Source organism: Piliocolobus tephrosceles, chromosome 4 (assembly GCF_002776525.5).
Source record: "Piliocolobus tephrosceles isolate RC106 chromosome 4, ASM277652v3, whole genome shotgun sequence".
Taxonomy (NCBI): Eukaryota; Metazoa; Chordata; class Mammalia; order Primates; family Cercopithecidae; genus Piliocolobus; species Piliocolobus tephrosceles.
In genome coordinates, this window is record NC_045437.1 from 122,662,963 (window position 1) to 122,679,536 (window position 16,574).

The 16,574-nt window shown below is 41.6% G+C and overlaps 1 protein-coding gene across 7 annotated transcripts in view; it reads right to left on the bottom strand.

Annotated features, from left to right (window-relative positions):
- TENM2 (teneurin transmembrane protein 2) overlaps positions 1–16,574 on the bottom strand; it is a 1,213,529-nt gene that overhangs the window by 397,053 nt on the left and 799,902 nt on the right. For 5 of the 7 annotated variants that reach the window (XM_023218891.3, XM_023218892.2, XM_023218890.2 and 2 more), the window contains one exon: positions 521–730. The exons of the other annotated variants lie outside the window; for them this stretch is intronic. In XM_023218891.3, coding sequence (XP_023074659.2) covers positions 521–730 — 210 coding nt within the window. The remainder of the gene's footprint in view (positions 1–520; positions 731–16,574) is intronic. 7 annotated transcript variants of the gene reach the window in all.

The window sequence follows — 16,574 nt, forward strand, 5'->3', positions numbered from 1 at the left end:
ATTGACGTCAAGGGAACACATTGTAATTTCAAAATCATCGAAATAAGCAAGGACTAGAAGTTAAAAGCCAAAACAAACAAACAACAACAACATCAAAAAACAAAACAAAACAAACAAACAAAAAAACCCAGGGGATCTGAGATACACAAAAATTGGGCATGTGAGGGTGTCTAGGGTCACTCAGCTATGCCCAGTATCGTAGTAATACAAAATTCATTGTGCCAGTGTCTCTTTGCACTTCACCTTTGAGACCAGCATGCTCATACATGCAGCAATGGGGAAATGCCTTCCACTGAAGGAGGCCCAAACCCTGTTACAATAAGCAAAACCTCTTCAATAACTTCGACCTTCTACAAATGTATCTTGAAAATACCATGCCACAAAACGACAAATACATTTCACCTTGATGCTCCCCACACCACCTTCCCCCAGCCTTTGTTTCAGCGTTGTCATTTTGCTGGAGAATCAAGAATGTCACTCACAAAACACCACACATTCAGACACCACAGAGTTTCCTTACCACTGCTGGAGGCTTGCTGGGGCCCTGAGCATGCTCTGAGCAGGTATGAATTGGGGGAGAATTCCTCATCAGGGTTGGTGTCCATGATTTGATGGGAGGTGTTGCTGTCTAGTAATGGCATCTGGCAGCTAACTGGTGGAGGATTATGGGAGCTAGGCAGCTGAGCAGATGGGAGGAGACTAGGCGAGGATGTAGGTGGAATGGGACGACCTGGGAAAGAGGACAGAGGGGTCAAAGGTCAGCAATGAGTGTCATGAGAGCATCCCAAGAAAGTTACATTGAAACCAGCTCACAATACAAATATTTAAAAAAAAAAAAAAAAAAGAAATGAAATGCTCCAGATGTGCTTTTTTTTTTTTTTTTTTTTAAAGAGTGGTTTGATGTTTCTCCTAAATTCATATTTTAGGTAGTTGCATATTTCAGAAAAAGGACATGAGCAAAAATATCATGTACACAGCTGAAATGGAATCAGTCTAGAAACCATCCAGTTTCTTTTACCGCCTCTGCTATAGTCCTAATCTAAGTCCTCATTATTTCTCTCTGAGCTACCTCCTTGCTGGTCTCACTGCTTCCACTCTTGCCACATAATCCACCTACTCCCCATTGTCCCAATCCTATCTCCGCAGAAGCCAGAATGAAATTTTAAGGTGAGGAATCAGATTGTATCACTCGCCCGCTTAGCACCCTCCAATGACTTCCCATTGCTTGCAGAAAGAAACCCAAACTCCTTATGATGACCTACCTGTCTTGAGTACTCCAGCCCATAGCTGCCTCTCCCACCTCACTCTCATAGTAACCCTTACGACTCTCCACATGGCCCCTTAGTCTCTAGCCAATATGATCATCTTTATTTCTGTTGCTTGAACACACCAAGCCATTCCACCTTTAGAGTCTTCACACCTCCTGTCCCCTCTATGCCAGACACCACCCCCAAGAGCCCACCCCAACACCTTGCCAACATTCACAGTCTCACTTCTTCTCTTCAATCAACCCTTCCATGTTTGTCTCCTTGAAATTTGCCCATCTACCTGCTCCAGGCAACTACTCCACTTACATTTCTTCATAGCCCTTACTACTCTTTGAATGCAGGCATCTTGTTTATTTTATTCGCCCCCTGCATCTCCAATGTCTTTCTAAAGAATAGCATCTGCTGAATGAATGAACAAAAATGAGATACTCTAAAACCAGACTCATTAGTTTGAGGTAGAAGTGGAAGAGTGGTGGAAAAGGTGATGCATTGGCATCCCAAATAATTGACCAATATCCCCACTCTCTTCATTATGTGGTTTTGGGAACACCATGATTGTGATTTTCGGACAAAGAAAAGCACAGACTCTCTAGCCTTGAGGAGGAGCAGCCAGTCCAGCAGAAGGCTCAGTGACATGGAGCTGCCCTTGGGTCAAGAAATTGTCCTCCCACACACAGGCTGCTGCATCCTCTCTTTCACATGGCAGGGAGCTCCTGGCAGCCAAATTGCTGGGTGAGGACAATCACCACCTACACTTTTGCCTGCTTCATCCTTCCATCTTGGGGTCTTTGCAGTTGCTTGCCTGCTGGTTTGCTCATTTGGGAAGTTCAGGAAAATGAGCCAAGAGAAGCAGCCCATGGCTTATGTCCTAAATCTGGGGGTGTGGAAGGAAGGACAGAACATTGAGAAAGCAAACTTGGGGACCAGGTGAGTGTTGCAACCCGGGTAAGAAGCATCTGAGACAGAAGAATTGTGTGTTCCTGCTTTTAGATGTACTGCTGATGTAGTGACATCGGCAGACACCTCAAATGAATGTCAATTTTTATTGTCACTTTTATAATTGTATTTTCTGATTCATTATTCGGTACATTTAATGCTATTTATGGGTTCATTTGGTTCAATAAAATGTATGTGTATTTTGCTAGACCTTGAGGATACAAAAATAAATAATACACCAACCCTGCCCTCAGAGAGCTTATAGTCTAGTGGGAGACAGGTAAATATGTCATTTCAGTGCCACATGATAAAAAGCAGAATAGTGGCATGTAATGACATGGTGCTGTGGGGGCAGAGAAAAGGGACACTTGTTTCAGCCTGGCCAGGTAGGAGTGGGGGTGTAGAGTCAAATAAGGATTCCTGGGAAAAGTGGTGCCTGAGCAAACGTCCAAAGAGGAAAAAAGTGACTTCTGGTGAGAGAAAACAGGACGAATAGCACCACAGGCATCAACCCACGGCCCATTACCCTTTTGAGGATGGGGGTGGCAGTAATAGGAGACGAGATACCCTTAAAACTTAAATGTTAGGGACTCCTGCACAGTAACAGAATAAAAATGGAGACAAATCATTCCTGAAATTGATCAGTTGATAAATGGAGTTTGACTTGAAAAACTCCCTCCCTTCGTGGCTGTTTGGGATTCATATAAGGCATGACTTTCTTGCTGGGTGTTCTGGAAAAGGTAGACTGAACACATTGGAGTTTCATCAGAATCAATGCTAATGTTTAATCAATACATCACCCACCCCAGGTCTCCTTCTAAGCAAAATAACTATCATTATCATTAATAATTTAACTGCTGATGTTTCTTACACAATAACTATCTGCCACTTACTGTGCTAGTTCCTTTGTATGTATTATCTCATTTAATCCTCAAAACAATCCCTTGAGGTTAGAATTATTATATAGTCCCATAAAATGAAATAACACATTCCCATTTTATACATGAGGAAACTGAGACACAGAGAGGTTAAACTGCACAGCTAGTTAAGCAGCAGAGGCCAGGATGCAAACTTGTGTCTAACTATTTCAAAGTTCACCCTCTAACCACTCTACGTGATGCTTGCCCACACAGCAGCATGGTGAGAAAAAAGGGAAGAAGTGACATAAAAGAAGTAGAATGATTTATGGCAGATCATGTTTCCGGGTTCCCATCTCCCAATCCCAAGGGACTCTTCCGATTTCAAATAAGAAACATTTTTTTGAATAACCATTTACAGCACCTATCATCTGACAGAGTTCAAAGTTTTTCTTGTCATTTTGTTATAAAGTTCAAAGCAGCTCCTTCATAGCAATGTTACCCACTGCCTTCTTCAAGGCTCCTGAACTCAGAGGAATCCTAACCAAGGCACTGTGAAGTTGGTGTTGACGTCCACTTAGCAGCGAGGCTCTGGTAGGAACAGATTTTAACTCACAATCAATAGGCTTTAAAGTTTGTGTTATTGAGGCATATCTGAAACTGCATGTTGAAGAACAAGGATGGCTGGAAGCCAAATTTTAAATTCCTGTGAGTGACTGAGGTGGAACTGAAGTTCAAGTGCAATTTTCCAGGAGCCTGATATGATAGTTGTGTGAAATCATTCTTTACCTGAACTTTTTGAAATTTTGTTCAGCATGAATTCGTTTCATATAGTACAGAGAGAGCTGCTTTTTAATTTATACAAATACAGACAATAGAAGAGCAGTCATAACACAATGAAAGCATTGGGGTTACTACAGTGTATTGAGAATACACATCACAGAATTGTCTGATTCCTGTTATTTTTCTGCCCACATTAAGCCCATGTTTTGGGAGCTCCTTCAACTCTGCTTGCTGGTACCTACCATTACTTGGGAAATTTCTCAGTCCCTAGCTCTGCCCCCAGCAAATGTTATGCTGTTTTCTCGCTTTCTTTCTTTTCTTTCTTTCTCTCTCTCTCTTTCCTTCCTTCCTTCCTTCCTTCCTTCCTTCCTTCCTTCCTTCCTTCCTTCCTTCCTTCCTTCCTTCCTTCCTTCCTTCCCTCCCATCCTTCTTTCCTTCCTTCCCTCCCTCTGTCCCTCCCTTTCTTCCTTCCTTCTTTCCCTGCCTTTCCCTCCCTCCCTCTCTCTCTCTCTCTCTCTCTCTTCCTTCCTTCCTTCCTTCCTTCCTTCCTTTCTTCTTTCTTTCTTTTCCTTTCTTTTTCTTTCTTTCGACATGGTCTTGCTTGTTGCCCACGCTGGAGTGCAGTGGCGTGATCTCGGCTCACTGCAACCTCCACCTCCTGGGCTCAAGTGATCCTCCCACCTCAGTCCCCACAAGTAGCTGGGATTACAAATGCAAGCCACTATGCTTGTCTAATTTTTGTATTTTTTGTATAGAAGGAGTTTCACTATGCTGCCCAGGCTGGTCTGGAACTCCTGAGCTCAAGTATCCACCTGACTCAGCCTCTCAAAGTGCTAGGATTACAGGTGTGAACTACCACGCCAGCCCTGGTATGCTGTTTTCTGTCTGCTATGTCATTTGCTAGTTTTGTTCACTTATGCTACATTCCCCCCCGCCCTGACTATTCCAACTGACAGAGACCATCTGTACAGACATAAACAGGTTCCAAAGTACTGGGAGAAAACTGAAACTTCTACAGGCTCACTTTATAAATCATGATTTCTTACAGAAATGCTTAATGTGGCATGGGCAGGTAACCAGGTGATAGGCATTCACCTGGTTCCCACTTTATGTACAACATCTGACTCTCCAACTATGTTGAAAGTTCCATTTTGAGTGAGTATAGTCTCCAGCAAATGCACAGAAAACCAGGTTCAACTGATCTGTTAAAAAACAAAAGGAAACAGGCAAAGGCAGCAATATGTCTTTCATTAAACTCATATGGTCTTGTGTATGTGTGGGTGTGTGTGTACGTGTTTTCCAAGATCCCCGTGTAAATCAAAGTCAAACTAATTATCTGTGTGATTGGATTAACCATGACCTTAAACATGGGGACTAATCCAACTTTTTCTAATTTATCTGCTTCCAAATGAATACAATTTAGTGATAGTTTGAACTCATGATTTTTTTTTTTTTTTTTTTTTTTTTTTTTTCTGATTAACGCACCGATAGCCCGTTTTGTGCTAACTCTGATAGATTGGTAGTGGCTGTGTGGAATGCTGTGTTGAGAAGGACTGTCAGGAAGTCCTGGATTCAGTGGGAAACAGTGAAATCATCAATTAGAAATTTCATGGACACGGAGTGGGGAGAGATAGTAGATCACAGTGCTTATTTGACAACCATGCTCCAGGTCCTCACTCATCACCCATTTCAGTCATACCTGAAAACTTTATCCTACACAACTGGTGGTTGAAACCATAGTGCTCTAACTCCCATTGTCTTAATTACAGAACCATTTTGCTCTTTAAGTTAATTTGGATCCTGACTTAGTTCCCCAAGACCAAAGGGCTACCAATCTCCTCTCCATCTCCAAAGCAGTAAATATTATTAGTGAAACTGCTGCTCTGCCCAACCCTTTTTAATATATTCACTAATTCATGACAGAGGGCATGTTGCAGATCAATTCCCAAAATTCACTTAAAACAACGGGTTCTTTTTTATTCAACAGATTAATGGCAAGCAGACATTAGAATGTTCTGTGTAGGCAATGCATAATTGATTTATGTAGTGATGAGATGTCAGGATATTTGATGAAGCAAAGAGACATGCTCGGATAACAGTAACAAAAAAGGTACTAGGAATAATTGTATCCAAAATAATAAGTTCAATGACCTCATTACCACTTATATATATATATGATCTTGCTTTACTCTAAGAACTGAGTTAAGTATTAAGTATTCTACACATATACACATATATATATTCTTTTACATTCACTACTTTCCTTTGAACTTAGTAAGATTATCCTCCCCATTTACAGGTAAGGACACTGAGACTTAGTTAAACCGACTTTCCTAACATCATGCTGTTAGCAGGCAGCACAGCTGGGATTTGAACCCTGGTCATCTGACTCCAAAGCCCAAGCCTCGAGTAGTCCATTTGACTATGTTCCACATTAGACAAAAGTGCTAACAAATGAATAAGATGTGAATCCCAAACTCATGAGTCTTTTTCTGGAATGCACTATAGAAGTCATCCCAGAGGAGGTAATTAATCCTGGGCAGAAACAAGGTTCTTCCTGGAAATAATCATGGTGCCCCACTCACACAGAAAAAAATAATTTGTAAGGAGAGAAAAAAGAACTTGAGTCAAAACTTAAAAATCCTCTGTGACTTCAAGAACTTAGTAAAAACATGGTTTTTGTGTTAAAGTTGAGTATTGCAAAAGGACTTACATTTAAGCAAGAGGATTTAAACAGTTGTCCTAATGATATTTCTTAATACCTGCTATTTATTCAGATGCTTGACTAAAGTATCTACTTTTCTCTAACTCTTTGGGGGTTTGTGAAACCCCTATGTTTGAAGGGGTCAAAAAGTGAGAAAAATTTATGTTATTTCTATGCAAATAAAAATATTTTCAATACCTGAGATATTGCTTTTGTTTGCATTTAATGATTTTTAAAAATGTGGTTCTCCTTGCCATTAAGACCCATAAGAATATTTTTCAGGAAAGTGCATCAGGTTTTTCAAGGTCTGCATAGTTCTGCATGTGCAGCTTTCAGAGGGCTATGTGACAAGATATTCTTCACCAAGTCTTCACCATGGGCTTTGAGGGAGCACTGGGGCATGGCAGCCAGGCCTACTACTGCAGAAGCTGCAAGCTGCCCTGATAACAATGCCGGCTAGACTCTCTGTCTCCAGCTCATCGCATTCACCACCACTGGAAAGGTGGGTTAAGCCACAGCACATTTATCTGTTCAGCCTATTTGATGTGCTGAACACCAGCCTCAGTGATTTCGCTTACGCCCCTTCCACACTTACCACCCACACTGTCAGTTGTTCAACAAGTATAGAGACTCTGGGGTGTGAGTAACATACCCAAAGGTAAGAACCAAGATTCGAACTCAGGTTTGCGTATTGCCATAAACTACAATAGGCTATTCCTTAACCTAGAGTCATCTTACACTCAAATTCATCTGTGAGTTGGTTTCATTAAGCAAACCCAACCCATTCTCATTTTGTACCCTGCTCCAAATGAAACCCTGGGCTCCAACAGATGTAATACCCAATTGTCTTTTACAAACGTTTATTTCTCCCTTCATACCTGCCTTTTTTCTGTCTCTGTGCTGTGTAATTCATCCCCAACCTTGTAGCCCATCCAGTTTTCTTCCTCCAAAGCCCAAGGGAGGAATGGAGAGAGCACAGACTTCAGAGTCCGGCAGACTGAGCCCTTCCACTTACTCTATTACTTGGGAGTCTGAGCAACTCAGTTCACCTCTCTGAGCTTCTCTGATGATATTAACACCCACTCTACATGTTGTTGTGAAGGGTGGAGATGTTATATGTAGAACCCATAGAACAGTGTTTGACAGACAGTAGGGACAAGGGACCCAGATGGAGCTAATGAGACTTTTAGCTTACTGGTTCCAGCTGGTTCACAAGCACCTGCTGTGTATACATGGCTATACCATAGGTAGGGAGACTGTAGTATGGATCATTATTGCAGAATACGAAATGACCCCTAACAAATATAGCATCTGATTTTTTTTTTTTTTTTTTTTTTTTTTTGAGACAGAATCGCACTCTCTGTCACTCAGGCTGGAGTGCAGTGGTGCAATCTTGGCTACTGCAATTTCCGCCTCATGGGTTCAAGTGATTCTCATGCCTCAGCCTCCTGAGTAGCTGGGATTACAGGCACGCACCATTACGCCCGGCTAATATTTGTATTTTTTAGTAGAGACGGGGTTTCAGCATGTTGGCCAGGTTGGTCTAGAACTCCTAACCTCAGGTGATCCGCCCACCTCAGCCTCCCAAAGTGCTGGGATTACAGGCATGAGCCACCACACCTGGACAGCATCTTAAAATTGAAATACAGATATATATTATGTATTTATATTTTACCTCTAATATTTATATTTTATATTTACATAATATTATGTATTTACATAAATCTACCTACCTACCTTCTATATTTCTGATAGCAGGCTGCTAATATTTAGTGCTAATGTTAGACTAGCTCAGTCATTCTCCACTGGGGCAATCCTGCTCCCCAGGAGACATTTGGCAATGTCTGGGAACTTTTTGGTTGGGGTGCTACTGGCATCTGGTGGGTAGGGACAAGGGTGCTGTTAAACATCCTATAATGCACAGGACAATTTCCCACAACAAAGAATTATCCAGCCCCAAATACCGATAGTATTGAGGTTGAGAAATCCTGGGTTACCACGTGTGATGGCTTTAGATAAGTATACTTTATGTTACATAACTACTTTTTAAGTTGCTCTTTTTTCCAGTTTATAAGCATTGGGTGGATATTAGAAGTAAAACATTTAATTCAGTCAGCCTTTTTCCCCCACCCAAGAAAACACCACAAAAATTAACTTAACGTATCATTGGGGGAGTTAAGTCAGAAAGAGGCAAAATTTCCTCAAAGCAAGTCTAATTGTCACTGGGGGAAGTTACAGCATGCATTTCCCCAGAGGTGAGAGAGATCTGTTTGACAAGAGAGGGTTGGGTGGTCTTTATGGAGGCAGGAGATTCAGAGGAGAATGTTACACCTCAGTTTTAGGTTATTTAACCTCACCTGAGGAATTTTCATTATGACCTCTTATGTCTTCTCAATGAGGCGATATCAGTCTGACTGGGTTTGTTCTATTCCACATCATCTCGCTTGAAGTTTTTATTTTTACAGTGGAAGACCTAATTGCCCTCTTCACTCACACTTCACTGAACCCACGAAAGCCCAGTTAAGCATTTTCTTGAAAACAAATTGTTTTCAGATGGCCCTGGCAAAACTATCCCAATTGTGAACAAGCTCTTATGCATAATTTATTGGAAGGGTGGCATGCTGTTGGACCTGCCCCAGTTAAAGGGCCTCTTGCAGGAGGAGCTCAAGCATGAACTGTCTTCACAGTTTGAGACCCTATGCATTTGGGTGTCATTACTATATCTCACCGACAACATGCATATTTATATATCACATCTTCCTGGTAGCATTGCACTTCAGAAGGTGTCAAATATAGATGAGGCTATAGATGGAGAGTAGAGTCTGTTTTTAAAATAATTTCTATAATTTTCTAATGCTAGCCCTTTCATCTTCATGAGGTGAAATGCAGTGTTTCTTTACAGCTTCCTCTTGCGAAGACACAAATCCACCTTAACTGCAGTGACACAACTGTTTACCAAAAGGCAATGTATCCTCAAATGCTTTCTGACCAGAAATTTCTAATTGTTTGACACATGCAGCTTAATTACATCTCCCAGATCCTCTCAAAGGGAAAACCATTATTATGTTGGTCATGTGTAGTTGTCCAGATTGATGCTGTCCAGCAGACCTTACTGTGATGATGGGCATGTTCTATATCCATAGTGTTTAGTACATGTGGCTAGTACAATTGAAAAATGGAATTTTTAATTGTATTAAGTTTTAGTGACATTTAGATAGCCACATCCAGCTAGTGGCTACCATGTTGGACAGCATCGTCTAGACTATGGTTCTACCTTTCCAGTTACTGGTATGCTTAACTGTGTTCCTTCCCTTCATACAAAAGCCAACATCCTTCTGAATGCACAAATTTGCTCAGGTCATGTTCCTTCTCTCAACTTTCCCAAGACATTCTATTGCCTATAGTATAGTTTAAACTCTGTTATCTTGTGCCAGACTCCCTCATTCCCTATGCTCTAAAAATGCCAAAATAACTGTCCTGGTGAATATGAATCATTCCCTTCTCATATCTCTCCCCGTGCATGGAAGGTGCTCTCTCTTTGTTGGCAAATACCATTTTTCTTTTGAGATGAAGTCTCACTGTGTCACCCAGGCTGGAGTGCAGTGGTGTCATCTCGGTTCACTGCAACTCTGCCTCGTGGGTTCAACTGATTCTCCTGCCTCAGCCTCCTGAGTAGCTAGGATTATAGGCATGCACCACCACATCCAGATAATTTTTGTACTTTTGTAGAGATGAAGTTTGACCATGTTGGCCAGGCTGGTCTCGAACTCCTGACCTCAGGTGATCCACCCACCTTGGTCTCCCAAAGTCCTGGGATTACAGGTGTGAGCCACCATGCCTGGCTGGCAAAGACCTTCTAGAGACCTTTTGAAGACTTTCTAAAGACTCATCATCTACAGAACCACCTTCTTTAGAAGTCTTTTCTGATCACCTCACTCACTGGTACCCAGGACATACTTTCATCATTGCTTTTATTACCTGTTAGCCTATGTATTTGCCTAAATGTCTGGCTCATTCATGAGACTATGAGTGACTTTGGGTAGAGATCGTACACTATACACATCTTTGTATCCTAGCGCCCAGTACAGAGCCTGTACATAATAAATAGCACTATGATTGGTTGATTATAACAATTTACTCCACCAACATGTATGAATGTATATCGACTACTCATAGCTTTCACTTCACTGTTGGCTGCTATGGCTGTTGTCTTAGGTTTTGGGTGTCTCTCTCAGTGTGTAAGTATCTTGCTAAGAAGAGTTGATTCTGAATTTAAATGTATGTTTTTTTTTCGTTAGTCAAGTGGCCTAGAATATTAAGCCACTACTTCACTTGGTGCTCAAATGAAGCCACATCAGTCTGTCACAACCTTGGAGGAAAAACTGTTAAATTTATTAAGAGACAATGTGTCAGTCTCTAAGAGAAGCAAGGGGTTTTCAGGCATGGTAGTGTGACCACATTTTTTGGTTAATTTTCAAAATTTAGAATGCAATCGTTGTATAAAATTTGATTCCAGGCTGGGCATGGTGGCTCACGACTGTAATCCCAGCACTTTGGGAGGTCAAGGCAGGAGGATAACTTAAGCCTAGGAGTTTGAAACTGTCCTGGGCAACATGGCAAAATCCCATCTCAAATTTTGGGATTTGTATTAATCCCAAAATACAAAAATTAGCCAGTCTTGGTGCTGTGCACCTGTGCTCCCAGTTACTTGGGGGACTGAGGTGGGAAGACTGCTTGAGCCCAGGAGGCCAAGGCTGCAGTGAACCCTGATTGTGCCACCCTGGCCGGGACTGCAGAGCAAAACTACAAAAAAAAAAAACATAAAAAAAAAAAAAAAGAGAGAGAGAGAGAGAGAAAGAGAGAGAGAGAGAAAAAAAATTGATTCCACTCTAATTATGAAAGCTTCTCACCTTCAGGAGCTACTTGGGAGATGTAACCCAAGACAATCCAACAATTTTCAACAATTTCAGATGAAGGTGCTAAACTATGTGGGCAATGCTGTCACTTGCTGAGTTGTCTGTCTGTGCTGAGTAATATGCAGAAGATACATTGAGCTGTTTTCTTTCCCTCCTAGAATCTATTTTGTAAGAGCTTAGTTGGGGGGGGGGGGGAACTGCTAGAGAAAGATTAAAAGGAACTGTATGCTGATGCCGAAACAATTTTCAAAAGGCTCCCTTAGAGAACATATGTTCCATGATGCAAAGGAATTCATCTTACTCATTTTTATGTTCACTTCTTGTAGTTCCTGGTATATAGAAACAACAATATTGCCAATTGCTCAGATGATGAGCAATTGAGCTCTTATGATGTACCAGGTATTACTTCCAAGCCCTTTACATATATTATTGTATTTAATCTCACACAAACCCTTTGGGAGTAGGTTGTACAATCTTATTCCCATTTCAAAGATGAAGAAAGTGAACTGCAGAAGGGATAAGTTCGTTGGGAAGAAGAGTTTGAACCTAGGTATGCTGGGTTTAGACCTCATACCACACTGCACATATAATTTAATTAGGTTTTATAATAACAACATACCAAGTGCTGACGTAACAATGTGATTGACATTGAAACAGATTGAAGGTCAAATCTTGATTCTGCCACTGATTCTCTGGGAGACCTTGGGCAAGTCATCTAACTTTTCTGTGTTCAACTACTAGATAAGCGAAATGTGTGGAAATGTACTTCACTAGTTTTAAATGTATTAAAGGAGACACTTCTATAAACTTTCTGAATTAAATGGCATGTGTTATTATCATGCATTACAAAAGGTAAGAGATAGGTGTTCTATTCCCCTTACAGGACTTTTTGAGGATTAAATAATAACATAGATGAAAGTGCATTGCAAATGGTGAAGTACTCTGCAAACGGTAATTGTTTTCATTCTCATTATTGGAAGCTTTCCTTTTCAAAGGCTTTGTCTGCAGATAGCAAACAGTTCTCAACTGTAAATCTGTGTTTTGCTATGTGCTTTAGGGACCACAAAGATAAAACATGCACTCTAGGCAGCAGATGCTCAAACTATTTCATCTCTACGCTGCCCACGCTCACAGTACCCCACCCATTCCTCATTGAATGGTCCTTGATAGGATGCTAAAGATTAGATGCCTTGGGATTCTACCTACCAGTAGCCAATATAAAGGATGGAAAGCTCCCCTCAAAGACATATAAATGTTGTGAAATTAGAATTGAAAATGTAAATGAGAGGAGGACTAGGTCTGGGTTGTTAGGAAGATGTCAGGGCACGGATAACATATGCATTGATTTATACCCTCCCTGAACAATTGTTTGAACATCATTGCCTTGTATCTGAAAAATCCCCATTAGTGTACAATTAGGAAGAGTACTGGGCTAGGAGTTAGGAGACCAGGGTTCTTTATTGTGGCTACCTAGTTGCTAGCTACTTGTCACAACAAACTTCTTATGTTCTGTAGGCCTCAGTCAACACATGCAATCTTATTGTACTATGACATAATGGCACTAGTAATTTTAAAATATTTATTTATTTATTTAGTGACAGCGTCTTGCTCTGTCATCCAGGCTGGAGTGTAGTGGCACAATCTCAGCTCACTGCAACCTCTGCCTCCCAGGTTCAAGCAATTCCCCTGCCTCAGTCTCCCAAGTAGCTGGGATTACAGGTGCCCACCACCACGCCTGGCTAGTATTTTTGGATTTTTAGTAGAGATGGGGTTTCACCATGTTGTCCAGACTGGTCTCAAACTCCTGACCTCAGGCAATTCGCCTGCCTCAGCCTCCCAGAGTGTTGGGATTACAGGCATGAGTCACTGTGCCTGGCCAGCATCCGTACTTTAAAGAAATGTGATGACATTGTCTCAGTCACAAGAGGGCCCATATTGCCATGGAAGAGATTAATATTTACTAACATTTACTAACATTTCTTGAGCACTCACAAATGTTCTAGGCAGTATGTTTAGCACATCATGGTTTGTAATTTACAACATCCTTCCAACAATACTATCTAGCAGTCACTATTATTATCCCTATTTTACAGATGAGCAAACTGTCTTGAAGAGATCATGGGATTTGACAAAGGTTATACAGTAGGTAATGGGCAAAGCCAAGATACGAACTCGGAGCTCTCTAATTAAGCATTGTATGACACATAGAGTCATTGCAATGCTGGAGATGCAAAGAGAGAAGAGTAATTTTAACTAGGGTAGGGCAGGAAGGCTGACTGGAAATGGTAGCAGTGTCAAGATGACTAAACAATCTGCAGTGAGTTCTCTTCTTCAGCTTTGAATGTCTAAATACTATTCTATTCTCATGACAAGTATGGAGATCAACAATTGGGTCAAGGTTCCATGTGAGTTGTGTCCTAGCAGAAATTCACAACCTGAATTGCATCTTCCCCACCTTCTCCAAGCGTGGCTTACTTTTTTCATCAAGGTCAGAATGAACCTCCAAATATCTCTCTTCAGGCCCCGCAGAGGCAGGTGCTTGCAAGGTACTGTTCTCTGAAGACTCATTTAGGACACTCTCTGGGGAAAACTATGCATCAAGGCAGACAGCTGAAGGCATCAGAAAAATGGCCTTAGGGCACAAAGGAGCATGAAGGGAGAAAACAAGGAGGATGTTTTAACTTTACACTGGGAGAGTGATGATCATGCTGCCTATATACATGAGCCACATGGCTACTCAGCCTCAGGATTGGGTACAAAGTGATTGATTTTTGTCTGAAATAGCACATTGCTTAGTTATGGCTAAAAAGATGTGGATGGAGAGATGTTTTGGGAATTTCCATGAAACAGAGCCTAGTGGTCTGCTGGATAATGAAGACGTTTTAGTTCAGCTCACAAAAATTTGCTGTTGTATGTGTGTGTGTGTATGCACAAATGCATGTACATATGCAGGCACGCACACACACACAGACACACACACACACACACTCTAAATTGACTAGAGTCAGCAAAATTAATACATATCCACAGGGTACTGTTGGCCAAGTCTCTAGTTTCATAAATAATGCCTTCCTCACCTTTTACAAGCCTATTTGAAGACCTGCAGTGCATCCTGGCTACAATTCAAAGCCCATCTAATGAAAATACCTCCACTGTCAGCAATGTTAATGTCACTTTAAAGAGTGTGAAATGTTGCTAAATGTGTCAGGAAACAATTAGATAACATAAGAGGCATGTTTTCTCAGTGCACAGAGAAATATATTATGCAGGCAGGAGATAAACACAAAGTTTTCTGAGCTCCAGCATATTCAGCACTCTCCCTCGCTCTCTCTTTTTAATCCAACAGAGAAATTGTTTGGCAAGAGTAAGCCCTGTTTCAAATACTTGGAGAAGGGAGAAAGGCTTGCTTTGCCTCTGACTGCTGTCGCTTGAGCCCTGTGCTATCAGGCTCAGCAAGATACAAATAGTCTTCCACTCAAATTAAATGTGTGCCCTTCTAATTAGCATTATAAATATAGGTTTCTCTGAGCCAGAGTTGATAAAATTACAGTGTTGAGCTGGAAAGGAACCGGCAGCTCTTCCATGCTGACACAATGGCCACAGCGTTTGCACGGCTAGAACAATGTCCCCAGAGCCTGTCCCATCTTCATAGGTCAGCCTGGGAAAGGAAGGTAAATGCCAAGCGGGCTGACATTAGGACGGGCACCCGGGCCCAGATGCAATCTGTTCTTTGCATGTGACGATGTAAAGCTTGGCACTTAGGCTCTGGGGAGAGCAGTTCTTACTGCAAAGCTTCTTTGTAGAGGTTTGTCATTTCCACCACCTGTGGGGCTCCAAATGGTGCCCGAAAACCACCCGCAAGGCTGACTAACAGATTTTTCCCTGGTCTCCACACCCAGCACCGCTCTCCGTGGTACTGAAACAGTATCGTGCTCTGGGAAATGGTTGGTTCTTTCTCCTCCCGCCCCCTACAACCCTGAGAGGCCTCTGCCCACTTTCTTGAGAACGTTTTGCATTAGATGAGAAAATCTATGGAGAAGAGAGAAAAAGGAGGGAAGGAGTAAATAAAGAGAGATGTGGGCGGAGACCCTGAAATAGACATAGCCAAGTGAGTGATTGCCAGGGATGAAAATGAGAACGGATTTATTTTGACATTGTTTTCAAATAATCATAGTTGCCAGGAAAGAAGCCACTATGAACCAGGGTAGAAATGCTGAAAGACTTGAAGTGAGTGAGGAGATACAATGATGTGCCATGTCAGACATGAACAAACATGTTCATGTGGCCAACTTGTAAAATCCATCATGGTAGAAGTGATGTGACAGAAATGTCAGCATTGGCTTGCACATGCAAAAATGCCCAGCTTCTTTCTCTTCTTGTGAAGACTTGCCACATGGTACAGATGCAGAACAAAGACTGTTGTGGCTCTTAGCTCACATTTTCTTCCCGGTCTCTGCAGTTCTGACATGCTAAAAGAGCATTAGAAGATGGGGCTTGGGTTGACCTGCTGTGTCTTGCTTTTGCTATGCGTCTGTTTAGAATTGTTTTATAGTTGATAGCTCTGTCCCTGAGATTAGCAAAATTCATAGAATGATCTAGATGAAGTCAAAGAAAGTTACGGAGAAAGTCCATCGAATGTTAGCTTTAGAGGGAACCTTAGATAATATCCCTGACCAGCCACTTCACTTTGCTGATGACAAAACCATAATTCAGAAAGAGGATGTGGCTTTTCCTGGACCACACAGTAAGTTAGTAACCTGAGTCTAAGGCTCTATTTATTAGGTAACACTGCTCTCCAGTACTTAAGTTTGGGGATGAGCAGAAAACCCAAAATTCAAATAAGGATGAAGAAAATCTGCCTTCACAGAAAATCATATAAATGGACTATAAATGTACAATTTTAAAGCAGTATGTGTAAAATAATTACTCTGCTCCCCACCCCCTAATAGAACCAACCCACATATGACATCCCTTCCCTCCTTCCTCCCTCCCTTTTTTCTTTATTTCTTTCTCTTTCTTTCTTTTTCTTTCTCTCTTTCTTTCCCTCCGTCCCTCCCTTCCTCCCTTCCTTCCTTCCTTCCTTCCTTCCTTCCTTCCTTCCTTCCTTCCT